Source organism: Neopsephotus bourkii, unplaced genomic scaffold, assembly GCF_033783945.1.
Source record: "Neopsephotus bourkii isolate Nb327-2 ecotype Australia unplaced genomic scaffold, CSIRO-AGI_Nbou_v1 NB_1067, whole genome shotgun sequence".
NCBI classification, from domain to species: Eukaryota; Metazoa; Chordata; class Aves; order Psittaciformes; family Psittacidae; genus Neopsephotus; species Neopsephotus bourkii.
Window position 1 is genome coordinate 2,958,645 of NW_026901555.1, and position 17,312 is coordinate 2,975,956.

The 17,312-nt window shown below is 40.2% G+C and overlaps 1 protein-coding gene across 1 annotated transcript in view; it reads left to right on the plus strand.

Annotated features, from left to right (window-relative positions):
* The window catches only part of LOC133216872 (fibronectin type-III domain-containing protein 3a-like), a 46,580-nt gene extending 30,009 nt beyond the window's left edge, over positions 1-16,571 (plus strand). The window contains exons 8-27 of the mRNA XM_061361939.1: positions 325-380; positions 1,527-1,681; positions 1,957-2,016; positions 3,519-3,657; positions 4,729-4,782; positions 5,432-5,553; positions 5,643-5,817; positions 6,030-6,116; positions 6,458-6,596; positions 7,155-7,223; positions 7,464-7,582; positions 7,685-7,790; positions 8,382-8,557; positions 9,354-9,467; positions 9,667-9,816; positions 10,152-10,432; positions 11,091-11,303; positions 11,945-12,111; positions 13,156-13,277; positions 14,002-16,571. Of these exons, the coding sequence (XP_061217923.1) occupies positions 325-380; positions 1,527-1,681; positions 1,957-2,016; positions 3,519-3,657; positions 4,729-4,782; positions 5,432-5,553; positions 5,643-5,817; positions 6,030-6,116; positions 6,458-6,596; positions 7,155-7,223; positions 7,464-7,582; positions 7,685-7,790; positions 8,382-8,557; positions 9,354-9,467; positions 9,667-9,816; positions 10,152-10,432; positions 11,091-11,303; positions 11,945-12,111; positions 13,156-13,277; positions 14,002-14,319 (2,822 nt within the window). The 3' untranslated portion in view covers positions 14,320-16,571. The remainder of the gene's footprint in view (positions 1-324; positions 381-1,526; positions 1,682-1,956; positions 2,017-3,518; positions 3,658-4,728; positions 4,783-5,431; positions 5,554-5,642; positions 5,818-6,029; positions 6,117-6,457; positions 6,597-7,154; positions 7,224-7,463; positions 7,583-7,684; positions 7,791-8,381; positions 8,558-9,353; positions 9,468-9,666; positions 9,817-10,151; positions 10,433-11,090; positions 11,304-11,944; positions 12,112-13,155; positions 13,278-14,001) is intronic.
* Positions 16,572-17,312: the final 741 nt, after the last annotated feature.

Sequence of the window (17,312 nt, forward strand, 5' to 3'; positions counted from 1 at the left end):
TAAGATCTTATTGTCATTTTTTTAGCACCTTTCATTTTTGGAGGAATGTTTTTGAGTTGTCAAAGAAAACCTATTTATGCTCGGATTAGGAAAATACACCCTTTGTGCAGGATGTACTAAAAGGGTTTTTGTAACACTGTTAGTTTTGGATAGTTCATGTTTCTACCCTTCATACAGCCAAAACAAACAGGGGAAATGAACTTTGCACAATAATACTATTGTTAAACTCTTATTAAGGCAAACTCCATCTTGTGGTGGCTTTTTTGTAACAGACTGGTTTACTCTTGGGGTTTTGGGTAATCTGTTTTGTATTTGAAATTGCAGAATCTGACACAGAGTCCAAGAAATGTGATACTCACTTGAGCATTGGCAAGCCAGTTGTAAGTATTATCCTTAAAATACCATTATTTTCTGTGCATATGCTTCCTATAAAATAACATGTCTTTTTGATCTCTTTCTTTTTTCTTAATGGTTTATTTTTTTAATAGAGAAAACTTATTTTAGTTATCAGAATTTATAGCTGGGAAAGGGCAACCATGCTATGGAAACTCACTATTTCTCAACTTTCTGAAACAGTCTGCCTCAGTTTCCCAGTCTGTAAGCCAAGTTGTCAAGTGTAAGTGAGGGCTTTAATACCAAGCATACCCAGGGCCTACTAACCTAATGGAAGTCTGTCCACTCTTGGAACCATTCTTCATTCAGCATAGAGGATTTAAGAATATTGGGAATAGAGTTTACAAAAATAGATCATCTTTTTATGCAATGCTTAGAAATTGGAGCAAATATTTAAGTATTTACGTACTTACTCAGGGAGCTGGAGTCTGGTGATGTGAATTTAAATGCCTAAAGGCTAAAACTGCACTGATATTTTTGATCTTGAGCATGCTTAATGAAATTCTTTGCATTAGCTATACAGTAAGCACAGGTTATTCTTTTGCTTCAGCTTTCTAGCTTTGTTTACAGTAGCTTTATTGCTGTTTCTGACACCTGTTCTTAATGCTAACAGAAGGCTGTGTTGGCCTTGTCAGAGAAAATTTGAAGTGAGCAGTAAGAAATTCAGACCAAAAGCTTTAGTTGTGAACATAAAAATCAGAGCCTCTTGCAATCCTTTAGCTTAGTGGTAAAATACGTGATGGAGTTGTCAGAGTAGGGAGGTTAGGCCATCTGACTGCCTAGGTATATAGGTCTGGTGTCAATGTTCAAGACTCCTAAATCTGACAGTTTTGCTCCAAATGAGTGATGAAAACAGTGCAGGTGAAATAGGAAGTTTCTCTTCTTGCACTGAGATAATGTCTTGTGTTTGTACATTTGTTGAGTGTTTGAAGGGAAATCCTTTATTATGATTATTTTAGAAATTAAAAGAGGAAATAATTTACATTTGAATAATGACTCAGTATTTCCGCTACAAAGGTAAAGAATTCCTCCAGTGAGGAACTTCATAGGCAAACTAGCGACACCATGTTATTGACTAATATACCTTTTATTGCAGAAAGCAAACTTACTTGCATTATTTATGCTTTTAATAGGTTTCTGATATACAAGCAAGATCAGCCGTTCTGTCCTGGAATCTCCCAGTTAGTTCACAGAATGGAGAGAGCCATAGTCATAGTCCAGCAGCATTTACATTTGAAGTAGCAATATCCAACAGTGGTAAAAATGGAAAATTTAAATCTGTCTATGTGTAAGTTTAGTTTCTTCATTTAAGCACAATACCGATGTTTAAAACCATTAACCCATCAGCGATCTCTCTATCAGGAGCTGTTTGTTGACTTGCAGACCTACCTACTTCACATGAAATAAATTTTAAGTAATATCACTAAGAGTTACGTGGACAATGGGAAACGTGCAAATTAAATGTGCGCTACATGGTTTTGCTTTTCAATAAGCTTTTATCCTTTGAAGTATAAGAAAGAGCTGTAACTCTTTTCTTGTTTTGTTTTTTTCCCGTTTTCATAGTGGGGAAGAATTAACAATTACACTTCCCGATCTCAGACCAGCAACTGACTATCATGCCAGGTATGTTACTTGGAGTTAACTACTTCATACTTTAGTTTAGCATGCTAAATACCAAATTACTGTGGCTTCATGAAAAAAGCACGATCACAAAGAACTTGAGGAATATCCTGCAAAAACGCCATAGCTACGGACACTACTGTTGGTATCAAAATTCCCACTTACCTTCTACTTTCGTGGAAATGTCACCTCATTTTCTTCCCTACTGTCTTTCCTGTCTCTTTGTGTTTCTCAGATACAAACTTTTAAGTTATCCTCTGTTGGTATTTTTTTAGAACAAGATTGAACTCAGTGAAACAGATTTGTTGTAGGCTGAAGGCAGCAGTAAATAAAATGAGCTAGCCTTGAACACAGATTCGTAAGTCTGACTTACAGCTTGATTTATAAAACTGCTTCTCTAAACTGCAGGCTTCTGTAGCAGTGCAAGAAAGGAAGTGGAAGCTGGTTGAAACAGGCTGTGTTACAAGGGAACAAGACATGACATTCAAGAAATGCCACACAGAGCAAATAAGTGTTACTGGAGAGGTGTTTAACTGGTTGAGAGAAAGACAGGCTTGTTAAACAAGCAGAACACTGTGATCCAGCAGCAGAAATGAGCCTCAGTGCTTGGGCACAGGAGGAAAACAGTTTTAAGACTTACTGAAGCCAGCTCCTATTAAACTGCAGAAGTTTTCTGAGTGTGTTAAATACTCAGCAGAGCTCCACTTGCATGGTGTAGCGTAGTGTGGGTTTAGTTCGTGGTGTTGCTTTCCATAGTGGGCAACTTTCTTCTACCTACAGTTCATTTGATCAGACAGACAGTATTTCTGAACAATTAGTCAAGTCATTGCTTTTCAAAAACAACCATAAATGAGCACAACTGTTCGAGAAATTCTGTACCATTTAAACAATCAAACACTGGTAAACATGAGTTTATTGCCTGAACAGCTGATAGAGTCTGTTTTAGTATCTGTACTCTTGCACAAGTGTTAATTTGAATCTCAAGGTCTTTTTAGTGAAAGATTCATTTCAAGTCAGGTATTCTGTTGCTGTCTGGTTACACTTGCTTATAGTTTTCATCATGCCTCCACATTCATTTCTTCACTCGCATATCTCCAATGAAAGAGATGGTAATTGTAAAGTAAATGAAGGATGCCAAATGGAGTCTTCAGATCAGTAAGTGTACCTGTGTGAGCTCCATTGCTCTACTCGGTCAGCATGTCCCACTCTCCCTGAAGGTAGAATGGATAGTAGTGTTTCTTACGATGTGGGCATTCAATACTAGACCCTGCAGTGACATCATTAACTGAATTTTTGTTGTTTCTCCCTGAATGAAAAGGCATAAAATTGTCTTTCAGAATCAGTATTGGAAAGAAGAGTTATTGGGCACTTGTTTCCTATGAGCAGGCTAGTCTTTGTGGCTGTAACCACTGCTGGAATTAAATGTGTTTCTAAAGCTGACAGTTCTTTCCTTAAGCTGTCAGGTGCTGATGCAATAGCAACATAATTAATTGTCCTTTGTTCAGAGTTTCAGCAACCAGCAGTTCCATAAAAGAATCCATTTCAGAAGTAGTGAGTTTCACTACAGAAAGTTGCGAGCCGGACTGTCCAGCTGCACCGAAGCTGATCAACAGAACCAAAAACAGCCTGAGCTTGCAGTGGAAGGTAAGAAGTCTGATGTAGTCACCCATGGTATGTTTAAATTAGCTTGGTCAGTGACTTTAGTGTGTACTTCAGGTGTTGGCTTTTAAGTTGTGCAGTGAAGACTGATAACGAATCATGTTTCTTCCTGTTTCGGTGTTTAGTTTCTTGCATGCCTTAGCGTGATAGAGTCGGTAGCAGGTCTTTCCCAGTATGAACTGTTCAGTAGGAAAGTTTTCTTTGGAACCAGCAGCAGAGGAAAGAACAGAGCATTTCTTTCTTTCCTTGGGGTTCCTGGATAATAAATAGGTACAACTCAATGTTATAATTCAGAGTTCTGTGGTAATTCATAATTCAGTTATTCTGACCTATTCAGAGTAACATTGTTTGGCTTGCTTATGGATTGAAGTTTAATAATGTGACTTTTGGATCCATACAGTACCTGTGAAGACTCTTTGACAACTGTTTTCTTGTCTTTTTGTGTTTTTCTTATAACTGTATTGGAAAATGGCTTATAGGTAAATGACTTAACTAGTTAAATCATTTGTATAACCTGTACTTACAAAGTGAAGGAAGCTCCCAATTCATGTGCCATATCAAGCACAAATGTTGCTTGCCTGAATGCTTACGTTGCTCAGGGAGCTGGTGAGCATGCAGTGCAAAGACACAAGGGAAAAATTATAATATTCTCATTTGTGTTATTCATAAAATAAAACTATTCATAAGTTGAATATTAAATATCAAATTAATAAACTATCAGAATTAATAGAAGTAGTACAGCAGCCTGGAAAGCCATCAGGGACAAGGGATTAAACTATTTAAAATAGCGGCTAGCTTTTGTCCTTACTAACGTACTTTATGGAATAGATGTGCCTGTGCCCCCAGTAGAGTTTCAGATTATCACAAGTGTGTGTGAAGAGGAGGGCTGTTCTCTGGGTCAGCTCTGTGCTGAATGTTTTGTTTTAAAAGGCAATTGGAGCATGTTATGTTACATTGCTGAAATGTTTAGGGTTTGGATTTTTGTAATGTGAAATAATACCTATAAAAGTACAACCATTTGATTTTAACTTTTGTCATTGTTTCTTTTTTTTATAGTCTTCAAATGACAATGGTTCCAAAATAACTAATTTTCTTTTAGAATGGGATGAGGTAAGATCTTTTCTAGTACCAAAATAATATCATAATGACATCTGTCGACCAATTATATTTAAAAATACATTTTGCTTAGGTACATCAGCTATTTTCAGTGCAGCTGTCCAGACAGCTTTAAAGGGACAAACCAATTAAAAAGCTTGAATCAAATTACTAGTGTGGCAGCATCTCCAGTAGACATTCCATTCAGATCCTCTAGGAGGACAGTGTAAGGATCCCTCATTTGATTCCTGTCAGTCAGAGCATCATTAATTCCTGTGCTCTGTTGAAATGGATGAGCATCTGGCTTGCTGCTGTCACAAATATTACTCATCTTTCGAAGTTCTTATTGAAATGTATTACATGATAAAATCAGAAATGTGTTTTGTTTTCAGTCATTTAGTACCATTTTGTCAAATTACAATGCCAAAAAATCAACAGATATCTCAGTCAAAATGTGGGTTTATTATGGAGAATGCTCAGGATTATGAGGAGCATAACCTGTATGACTGTGACATGATCTTTGGGTGTTCTTTAGGCTTACTCATTTTTGTTAACTATTAGTGAAATGAAGTTTAGGATAGTTTAGAGTGAAGAAGTTGACCTCAGCAGGCAGCATGCAGTCCTCATGCAAAAACTGACTTGGGTTGTTGTCACTTCTTTAAAGGGGAAGAATGGACCTTTCAAAGAATGCTACTATGGCCACCTGAAGCAGTATAAACTTACCAAACTCTCTCCTTCCACAAAATACTCGCTCAGATTAGCTGCTAAAAATGATATCGGAATGAGGTAATGAACACAACGTGGCAAATAAATTATTTTCTCATCAATTTGGTGTGCTGTTATTAGCATTTTCATTTTATTTCCTATTTTTGCAGTGGGTTCAGCGAGACAGTGACATACTATACAGCGGGGATAGTCCCACCAGCCCCAGCACCCCCGGTGCTTGTTGAGGCAGGAGTGACCTGGCTGTCGCTGAGGTGGAGCCCACCTAGCGGGGTGTCTTCAGATGACTCCCTCACTTACAGTTTGGACATGGAAGAGGAAGGTTCTGTAAGTGGTGGGGTTTGTTGTATGTGTAAAAGCTTCACATGCAGTAGTGCTTAAACAAGCTCTTTTACTTTCTAATAACATGCTGCAAAATAACCACAGCCATTTGCATGTATGTATGAAACAAAGATAGAAACGTGATTGACCTGATCTAGTTCTTGTTTTATTGTGGAAAATTTGTGACTCCTTGTGTTCTTATTTTCCCTCCTTTGCAGGGTTATGGTTTCCAGCCACAGTACAACGGAGATGAGCTCTCATGCACTTTAAGAAATCTTAGGAGGAGTACATCCTATAAGTTTAGGGTTTGTACTAAATTTTATTTCTAATTTAACTGTGGCTGTGTGCTTTTCTGGAGCTTAGCAGCTGGAGTATACAGCTAAGACACTTTTGTAGAGACAGCAGAAAGCTACCTGCAGCACCTTTATAATAAGTATTATTATCATAGGTTGTTATAATAGGTTTTGCTGAAATTCTAATGCAAGTCAAACTTTTTGCACTAGCTGATTTTGTTTTCTTTTAAATTGTTGTCTTTTCCTTGGATTGTGGCTTTGTTATTTCTCATAGAATACTTTTGTAAATCAGCAGTCTGTTACTTCTCATGTAATAAAGCATTTATCACATATTCTGATCATTCCTGAAACAGCTCTTTGCCTACAACAGTGAAGGAAAAAGTAGTCCCAGTGAGGTGGTAGAACACAGCACCAACCCTGACAAACCAGGACCACCGAGTAAACCCACTGTAAAGGGCAAGATCCATTCGCACAGCGTGAAGGTTACATGGGGTAGGTTACCTTTTGTTCATGTTGTCTTTGAAGTGCTGCTTACCTATGTCCAGTCAGCAGATTTAAAGCAAGAGGCAAAATCAGGGTAATAATTTGTCTCTGCAGATAGCATTACTGCAGGAGAACACTGCATTACCAAAAACATTGCAACTTGGTTTGGTCTGGGGCTATAGGACAAAAATAGTGCTTTTCTTTATTCAGTTTAAAGAAGCAGTCAATGCTGTCATAACATCCTCAGGTGTAATGGCATCTGGATTTACTGCTATGCATAAATAATACCTCTGTGCTCTTAAAAAAAAACACGAGACAATACCTGAAACTGGCAGTATTTTCCTAGTTACTCTTCCTCCTGGCATAATCACAATTAATAATAGAAAAACCCTATTGTTCTGGAAAATGTATTGTGAATATATAAGGATGCTGTTTTCTGCTTCTGTTTGAATTGAGTTTTCAATGTGAATATATTCTGTGAATGAATGTTCTCTGAAAAAAGCTGATGAGATAATGCATTGGTTTTAAATCTCCTATAATTTATTGTAAGGTGATGATTTCTTTCAGAACCACCCAAAGATAATGGAGGATCAGACATTTCTAAATACTTTTTGGAAATCTCAGAACCATCAGTTGGTAAGCAATCGTCTTTAGGTGCTAATTCAGCTTCCATGCCAATTCAGTGTGCTGATTCATTGCTCTGGCTGTCACTGTTGTATTTTCACACATGTGTATTGGCCTGTACATGTTCTCTGCATAACTGATCATTCAAATTTGACTATCTTAGTAGCTGAGTGAGAATTTCCACACGTTTGTTGTTTTGAGGGTTTTTTTGCACAAGTTTTGTAGTGGAAAGCATTTTCTGTCTTTTCTCAGGGACCAAATGGGACACCATATACAGCGGTTCCCAGCGAGAACACGTGTGTGATCATCTCAAGCCTGGCACCTCGTACAGAATGAGAGTGTACTGTGTCAGTAAAGGTGGTGAAAGCCAGGTGAGGTAACAGAGAATTAATTTGCTTCTGCAAACCATTTCTTTTCATGTTGTAGTGAAATGTTTCGTGTTTCCACTCTAAAACTTTGTGCATTACTTCCAGGCTTCTGATGTTACGACTGTCACAACGTCAGCTATTCCTCCTGGACCTTGTCACGCTCCATGCCTGGCAGGCAAAGCTAAGCCTAAGGAAATCACTTTACAGTGGGGTAAGCTCCAGTGTTCTGAGCAAAGTACTCTTCTGATTTTAGAAGTCATAGCACAATGAAAAATCTGTAGAAGAGAGGGGGTGGGGGAGTTGTTTAAAATAAAACCATATGAATGTAATCCATGTACTCACTTGTGTGGAGGTTTTAGGGGCTTTTGGGTTTTTTAAGACCACCAGAGCACGCTAACCACCTCTGATTTGGGGATGCATCCATGTGCAACAATATGATGAGTCTTAAACAGACATAAAGATCTTCAGTGAGAGCACTTTGACTTTCTCACTACTGAGACTTGCTCAGCAATTTAAAAACCAACCCTCTTTCTCTTATTTCTGTCTCGGTAAAGGAGATAATCAAAAATTAATGAAGATATACTGGGGTTTGAAGGAAACATGATCAGTCTTAAACTGATCTGTCAGTATCTGGGGGGAAGAAGGCAAGCTTCATGAAGTGTTTGTGCTCAGATACACAATACAAGCCTCTAAGGTCTAGAATTCACCTGGCTCAACTTTTAGCTTGAAAGGGCTGATGAGGAGCAATTTAAAAGTGCTTTGTGTAATTAATAGGGGAAAAAAATGTCTTTATATTTTGTAGGCCCACCATCTGTAGATGGCGGTTCTGACATTACAGAATATATTGTGGAGATGGCAAACTCTGAACAAGATGAACACAGACAAGTGTATCAGGGTCCAGCATGTGAATGTGTAGTAAACAATCTGCTTCCAGGGAGACCCTACTGCTTCTGGATCCGAGCAGCAAATAAAGTTGGGGTAACCACTATGCTAACGAACTCAAATGGGTTTTTTACACAAGAGATAGTAATGATACTATTGTCTTACAGGCCTGATGATACTTTGTAGCTTCTGTTGAAGGTGCAAAATTTCTTACAGCATAAAAAGTAAGATTGAAGGAAGATTCAATAAATGAGGGCTGAAGGAAGGACTGAATGTCCCCGGCTAAGGGGACATTTCACTGTGTTGTGTTTCTGTTGTTGTTTACTGGATTACTGTTGGAACCAAAGGTAACTAGTCCAAAGTTAGAGCTAGATGTTCTCTTGCTACTTTTAGTCATTTCTTTGACTGCAGTGTACGCCCTACACTTCTGGCTGCAAATAACCACTTCATGCTTGTGCCTTAAGAAATTGCCCTGTTTTACAATTAACGTTGGCTCTGCAGGTTGGTGGTGTGGGAAGAGCATTGTGTGGAGAGGGGTGTGTTCAAATAATACCAGGTTTGAAAAGAGGTTGGGATAAATGTTGGGTGCATAAAAGTCTTTCTGAAACAGTACCCAGCTGCTTCTGGAAATCAGATCCTGACTGCAGGAGAAGGGGGAGTTACAAAACCATAGCGGTGAGAAGGATTACAGATATCCTCTAGGCACAGGGCCAGTTTATAGAGTAAACTAATTGAAAGGAGTTTTAAACAGTGCTGTGAAACTGAACACTGAGCTCTTCTATTTATTTCTCTATCAAGTTAAAAATAATTTGTTTTCTCCAGCTCATACACTTGCACATCAGTTTTTGCTCTACTACTGTTGCTGTATCCATGCAGTTGTGTTTCCCTGCAGTTTGGCCCTCCTTCTGACAAAGCAGAGATCTGTACTGCTCCAGGACCTCCTGATCAGTGTTGCAAACCCCTGATAACTTGTAAAAGTGCGACCTGTGCTGTAGTTTCATGGGAGGTAGGTGTTAAAGACTTTTAGTAATACACAAATTAAGATTTGGCTTTTAGAATTGTACTGACAATTCTAGTTGAAACTCAGGTTTCAGCCCCAGAGGTTCTCTTCCAGTGTCTCTGTTCAGCATACCAGAGATCACAGTTAACTGGTGAACATGTGTACATGCAGTAGGTGAAAGGAAATGTATTGCTTAAACCCTCAGAGCCCTGCGTGCAATGGTGCAGAAATCAGTGAATACCGACTGGAGTGGGGACAAGTGGAAGGATCAATGCACATCCTCTACACTGGCCCTGGCCAGAGCTATGAAGTAAAAGGTCTCACACCTGCAACCATGTATTACTGCAGAGTACAGGTATGGAAAGCCTTCTGTTATGTGTTACTAAGCAAACAAACAAGTACAGTCAGTTTGAAGGAAAAACTTAAGGTGAATAAAATCATGTCACCTACTAATGCAGCATATAAGGTAATTGGTAAAAACACTTCCCCTTCTCCCTCAGTCCCTCCTGTCTACGCATACCTAGAAAAGAGGTTTAGATCTAGTGTCGCATTAACAACCAGCCATTTTGCCATGTTTACATTTTATCTGGGAGATTTTCCATTCTCTTCCAAATTACTTTTAACACATGCAGAAGGAAACGCTGCTTGAAAAATGTAGGCTCACTAACCAACACGCGCTCTCCCTTTCAGGCTGTGAATGCTGCTGGAGTAGGGTTGTTTGGCGAGACTGGTGTGGTGACAACCCCTGCATCAGTGCCTGCAGCAGTGTCAGTGCTGCACTTACTTGAAGAAGATCAAATGGAAATTTCTCTTCCTTTATCAACGTGCCTTGCAATTCAATGGGAAGAACCGTGTTGTCACGGGTCGGAGATCACTGGATATAATATAGAATATGGGGAGAAACAGCTTGTAACTGTGGGAAGAAACACAAGCCATGTTCTTGAGAATCTGCTGCCTGACACGCTGTACAGGTAATGATCGTTTTATTCAGAGACTGTGCTTGTATTTTCAGTCAACAGCTTTGAGGACAGTGTTTTAATTTTTTAGAGCAAGTTTTCATTTGCTTTTTAGACCCACTCTACAACTCGGGGAGGGGGATAAAATAAAGTTCTCGTATCCAGACTCAGAGCATGGTAGTTTAGTGGCAAGAGCTAAGATTGCTGCATTAAAATGAACATTCTGTCTCAAAGCCAAGGCTTTCTTCTAAATCTTCTGGGTTTAGAATTCTTAATTCTGAAGCAATGTGTACAGTGGGATCTCACCAGAAGAAGATGAACATGTGGGAAAGAGCCAAGGAGCTGTTTCTGTGTTACATGCTCAGGTCAGGTTGTGGCTCTTCAGTGTCAGCAGGAGGCAGAGAGCTCGGGTTAACAGGGAGGACTTGGGTGCTTGCTTGATGAACAGAGTAAATGTGAACAAAGCTGAGAAACACTGAAGCTTCATTATGTTGAAAGCAATGTTGACTTGTTTGGAAGTAGATTATTTTTACAGTTATTTTCTACCTGCATTTTAATTGTGATATTGTTTGGAGTTATATTCTTCACAAATTTTAACTCTTGCTTTATTACCTGGCATTTTTTTCAGGACCTCAGTAAATTAACCATATAGTTGCTTTTCTCACCTTTCTAGAATCAGAATACAGGCCATAAACACCTTTGGAGTTGGTCCTTTCAGTCATTCCATTAAAGCCAAAACAAAACCACTACCTCCTGACCCTCCTCACCTGGAATGTGTGGTCTTCAGCTACCAGAGCCTTAAACTGAAATGGGGTGAAGGTCCTAGCAGAGCTTTAATTACCAACCCTACCCAGTTCAACTTGCAGATGGAGGACAGGTTTGGCAGGTAAGATAAACACAGCTTTACACCTGTTGCTTTACAGCTTCAGACCGAGTTTATAAGATGTTTTAAGTATCCTCCTTTCTGTTTGTGCTAGGAAGTCATTTGGGCTCAGTTTGCCCCTCAGTTTGCCTTTCTGCAACCCAGCTTTCCACCAGAAATGCTGTTAATAGCTGTTGCACTGTTATTGTGAACAGCAAACACAGTTCCTGTTTAAATAGTAATATCTTACCATCTTCCTGTGTTGCCAGGGTTTTTTATTCTTTGGAGATTCTCAAATGAAGTCCAGTTTGTGCATGAGGAACCTGGGCTTGACGGCTGTTCTTTAACTTGAGAGTGTAATTTATCTAGTATACCAAGGGTTATTCTCTTGATTCAAATGCACAGTTTGGTCACGTAGCTGCAGTGTAGCTGAGCCCGTGTAGCTCAGTGCCTTGACAGGCTGTAACTGCTTCATGACTGAAAATTAAGACTCTCACCAGTACAAATGGTGAGCAGTGCCAGTATAATGCACAGTGTGAGCTGTTGATGACAGCAGCAGAGGTCAGTGCCTGATGTTCACCGTGAGCATGGGCACCCAGAATGTGTTGTCACAAATCTGTGGTTACAGAATAATGCTGACTTTTTTTATTGTGTTTTTCTTGCAGGTTTGTCACTGTTTATAATGGCCCTTGTCATACATACAAGGTACAGCGACTCAGTGAATCCACTACATACTATTTTAAAATCCAGGCATATAATGATGCTGGAGAGGGAGGGTTTTCTGAAGTTTACGCTTTCACTACAACTAAGTCTCCACCTGCATCTCTTAAAGGTGAGCTTACACTGCACTAGGAACTTCCACAAGCCTTCTGAGTGCTAAATTGAGCTGCAGCCAGACTCTCTTCCCAGCTCAGTGTCTTTCCAGGGCCTTTGCGGGGCAGGGAACAGAAACTAGTTGTGGTGGGCTTTGTCTTTGCTGTCCCCCAGTGTGGGCTGTGGCTCTTGCACCCCAGCAGAGAGGATTTCTTCTACCCATTTGTAATTGGAAAGTCATTTTTCGGGGATAGCTGTCATTTGATATAAGTTAACAACAGCATGTAGGCAAATGAGAACTCCTGATCTTCACTTTCTAATTTGAACATTAACGATTATCATTAGAGAAAATCACTCTGAAGATCAGAACGACAGTTACCTGCGGGAAAATTAGTTGATTCAACCATGCATATAACATGGAACTTCAGCTCTGGACATACTCAGGCCATATACATGCTGATTTCTCTGGTGACCTGAAAATGCTTGTTCATCTGTTCAAGTGTTAGACATCAGCAGCTCAAAAAGACAAGTTTATCCTGCAGATATTACAATGATCATTTTTTAAGCAAAGAAAAAGAATGAAATCTTAAGTGCTTAAAATTATTTGAATGACAGTTCCCTCTGCATTGTTAATGAGTATACTGGAAGAACCTCAAGCTTTTACATTTCACAGAATCACAGAATGGTTTGGGTTGGAAAGGACCTTTAAAGATCATCCAGTTCCAAGCTCTCTGCTACAGGCAAGGGCACCTTCCATTAGACCACGTTGCTTGAAGCCCCATCCAACCTGGCCTTGAACGCTGCCAGGCATGGGGCATTTTACCTTAGAACTGACACAGTTTCAATGGAAAATATACACAAGCAAAGTGTTCTTTAAGCTGGAGCAAGAAAACTTCCTTGTCAGTACTGAAACCAGTGCTCTTTGCTACATCAACTGTGAAAATGAGTCACGGTGATAATTGGTGATTTTAGACCTTTTCTTCTGCTGGAAAAAACTAGAACATTTGCAGAGACCATTGTTCTCTCTTTCTGAAATACCAACAAATCACTGGTTTTTTTCTAGCACCCAAAGCAAATCAGCTGGAAGAAAACACTTACGAAATCACATGGGAACCTTTACAGCCGATGAAAGGAGATTCCATTGTTTACATCCTTCAGCTCGCTGCTGGGAGAGAGTTTGATCAGGTACCTTTCGTTTCACAGAATGAACTTCCTTTACTTTGAAAAAGTATTGGAAAAGGTGTCTGTATTCCAAGGTTGAATTTCTGTTTGTTGATGGTGGCAGCGGGGCTACTTCTCATTTCAGCAGGGGACTCAGCTCACAGTCCTGCTGTCAGGGTGCTTGTTTCATGTGTTGGTCAGTTCCTCTTGGTGAGACACCTAAGTTCAGGATGGGTCTGAACAGCTTTCAGTGTCACGTCCTGCTGTTCCACCTCCTTGTGGCATTGAAGGTTGCCCCCCATTAAAGATCACAGAGTTTTCATTTCTGTGTTGACCCTTTCTTTGCAGTGTAAAAGCAGGTGGCTGCAAAGGCAGGTGGGGGAGGCCCTGGGAGGGCTGGTGGTCTAAAAGCGAGCTAATGCCAGGTTATCCTCTTCTCCCAGCAGTTCTCCTGGTGCTTTTGATTCTTAAATCTCTTGCTCTTTGGCATTGCTACCACTGCCACTCATAGATAGCACTTGCCCCACACCTCGGGAAAGCAGAGAGCAATACTGTGCAGAACAACCTTTTTCTGAGCTCCACTGTCCAGATGTGTCAGTGTTGGGCACAGCAGGAAGCTTTGGATTGCTCACAAGGAAAGAGCAACTTCAGGCAGTGTCCAGCACTGCATGTGCCTGTGAAGTGGAATAGAAGGTACTGTTTGTAAGATGGACCCGTGTAATGCAGTTCTCCCTCTTCTTCTGACCAGGTGTACAAGGGACCAGAGACCTCCTTCCGTCTCACAAACTTGCAGACAAACTGTGAATATCGGATCAGAGTCTGCGCCGGCCGCCAGTCGCAAGACTCTACCGGCTCTCAAGAACTGTATGGACCTTACAGCCCCAGTACGGTGTTCTCATCTCAGAAACAGGAGCTGGTTCCACAGGGTGCTGACCTGATGACGGAGTTGGCAGAGACTAAGAAGACATTACGTGAAGAGCGCTTCATCGCCATCGTTCTTCTCTGCGGATTCGCAGTGGTTGCTATTTTATTCGCTGTTGTTATTCAGTACTTTGTAATCAAGTAGACGAGAGCCTATGCAGTACTCAGCTTTTTGTACAGAAGCTATTTCGGGTATTTATGGTTAGTTCTAATTAAAATCCTAGCTGGAAATGTATCGTTACATGCGTTTCCACTTTTGCTGCTGGCTAACAGTGAGGCTGGGTTGGCAGATCCTTTCCGAATACTGAACGCAGATTTCTTGTAGAAAGGGTAATCCTGGGTCCTCTGTAATCAGGGTGAGCTGTTGATAAAACAGCAAAACAAACTGCCTTACTGCACACACCATTGTGTGCACACTCTCTTCCTCTCTCCCAGTTCAAAGTGGGGCCCTCTGGCCAGTGGGAGAGCAGGTGGCATTGGTAGAACCAGTCCTTTTCCAGTACAACCAGAGCAGCGGCAGTCGATCCGCAGTGTTTAATCGGGTATTGTCGTAGTTTGGTATACATGAAATACAGCAGCACAAATGCTTAAGCTTAGAGCAGTTCTGTATTGCAGATCATTACTAGAGCATACCACATTTAATATACCGTAGAAGGAAAGCAGAATATTGACTTAGTGATATTACTACTTTACAGTTATTTTAATATTTCGGATTCTGTAATAATCATTTCAAGTGTTCACGTAGAGGGTGCCGGCATTTTTAAGAGTTTTAATCCAACTGCTAGAAAAAGGTTAGCAGGACGTGATGTACGTTTCAGGTGCAGCATTGCAGAAGAGGCCCCTTTTCTATCGTACATTTCGGAATGAAATGCTTTCTGCTGTTGGTGAAGCAGCTCTTGGCCCAATCCACATTTCACTCTCAGTGCCTGAGAGAAGAGTAATTTCCTGTGCTTCTGATTAATCTCTACAGTGGTTTCAGAAAAGCACAGGTGTTGTCTTTAAGGAGAAAGAGTGCATTTATGATAAATGTAACACTATTTGGCTCAAACTGAGCAAATGTTTTTGTACTATTATTAACCTAAAAATAAAAAGTTCAAACTGCTTTTGGGTGCCCTTCTAACTTAATCTGGATGATCAAATTGTACCTGAAAGAACTCTTTTTAGATAACATTTCTATGATGTTTTAAAGGACTTGCTATCCCAGGGGTAGCAGCTTCACATTCCATGGTTTTCTAGATGGGAATGTTCAGCCTGCCGTGAGCTTTTCGGAAACTCGTCCTGGTTGTCTGGGGGATATGTATTTTGTGGACACTGTGCACTACAAATGACTTGTTAAATCTGCTCACGAGTACCTACAGCTGCCGTCTTGATGTTGGGTGTTTGGAAAGCTGGAACTCAACAGATCTTGAGTGGGGTTCAAAATGGGTCATCCCAGCAGCATTTGGAGTGTGCCACGGAAAGGTAGATTTAGTGTATTTTGCAAAGATGTGGCTACACTTTATATCCATCAGAGCGATGCACTTGTACGTGGAGTGTTGGATGCAATAGTGCTACAGGCAAAGTATTTCCAGTAATTAATCAGTTTAAGGGTCTTTCTCCTATAGCAGTTGAGGAATAATGTTGCGTTGTAGTTTGAGGCATTGTGTTGTATTTCGGATGTGGAAAACCTAAATTATGACATAGTATCGCTTAATACTCTTCAAAGTAGGTTTATGGTGCAATCTGAAATTAATCTTTTCAAAATGTACTCTTCATTTTGTACTCTATTTATTTTGATTAAAAGTCCTGGAAAATGTATGTTTGAATGTATTGTTCTACTTGTAGCAGAACTTTAAGTTAATCATTTATTATATCATAGAAATCTCTCCCTCCAGTGTTGGAAAGAGTTTTATACAGATACTAGTCTTTAGTTTGCAGAAGAGTTTACAATCTGTCTTTATTTCTCTTCATAATCTACTTTTAGCAAATAAGACAGCCTTCAGCAAATCTCTGTTGCCAAAGGGTTATTTCTTAACTCTTAGAACGAAGTTTGTAGAGGTTTATTCGGCAATAATAGTTCTGATCATGTTAAAAGGTAAATTAGGATGGCAGAGTAAATACTAACAAGTCATGACCATGAAAAGGTGAAACAAAGCCCTTTTGTTATTGCCACAAAACACTCGTGTTTCTTGCAGGAAAGCCAACCGCAGCACAGCTTTCCCGTCAGCCGTTCCATTCCAGAACAACAAACCCTCGTGGCGTTCATGTATTAGGTATCTTCAGTCTTCTTGTATTGTAATTTTGAGGTATCTCAAACTTATGTTAAAGCTGCCATGCATTGTATTACTAAATTGTAACTATCAAATAGATAATATATTTAATACAGCCAATAAATAATACAAATGTATTCAAATTTGACTGCAGGGTGGTTGTGTGGTTTTGTGGGTTTTAATCTTGCTCAGGAGCAGTCACTTGTGTAGTACCTCATTTAGGTAAAGAAACACATTCAGCGTTGTTACTAAGGGTCTTAAACCCTTGGTTGAAAAGTTACTTGTGGGAGCCTTAGTGCAGCACCATCCTCATCCTTTCCAAGAGCTCTCTCAGCCCTGCAGCCAAATGGTGCCAGTTCTTGAATCCCTTCATGTGAGGCTGGGAGGCCATAGGGGCAGCCCTGGAGCTGGTGAGCTGTTCTCACTTGGGTTGTGAGAGCTAAAGGCACTGCTGAACATTGACGTGAAAGAACTGGGTTCTGTACCTTCAAGAGAATCCTCTTCCCTCCCGGTCAGCAGCATCAGGTTCACTTGTGCAGGATTTTGCTCATCACTTTCCTGTATTTGTATGACATGATGGAAGCCCCGATGTAGAAGCACGCAATGAGGCTGAAGTACTGTGTGAGGTCACTCGGGGTGATTTCACTCTGGCCGAAGAGGATTTAGCCAATATGAAAACTGAGCCAACCCAGCACAAAGGCCAAGACTGCAAAAGCTTGAGCAAAAGAGCATGCTCCAGTCATCCCTATGTTCTCCCTATTCAAACTATCTAAGCATTGAGACAAGAGTTTGTGAAGTTTAACCCAGCATGGGTGAGACCTCCTGCCTTGCCCAGTGGCTTTTGTGCTAATGTCAAGCAACAAGGACAAAATTAATTGGTTGCAATTAA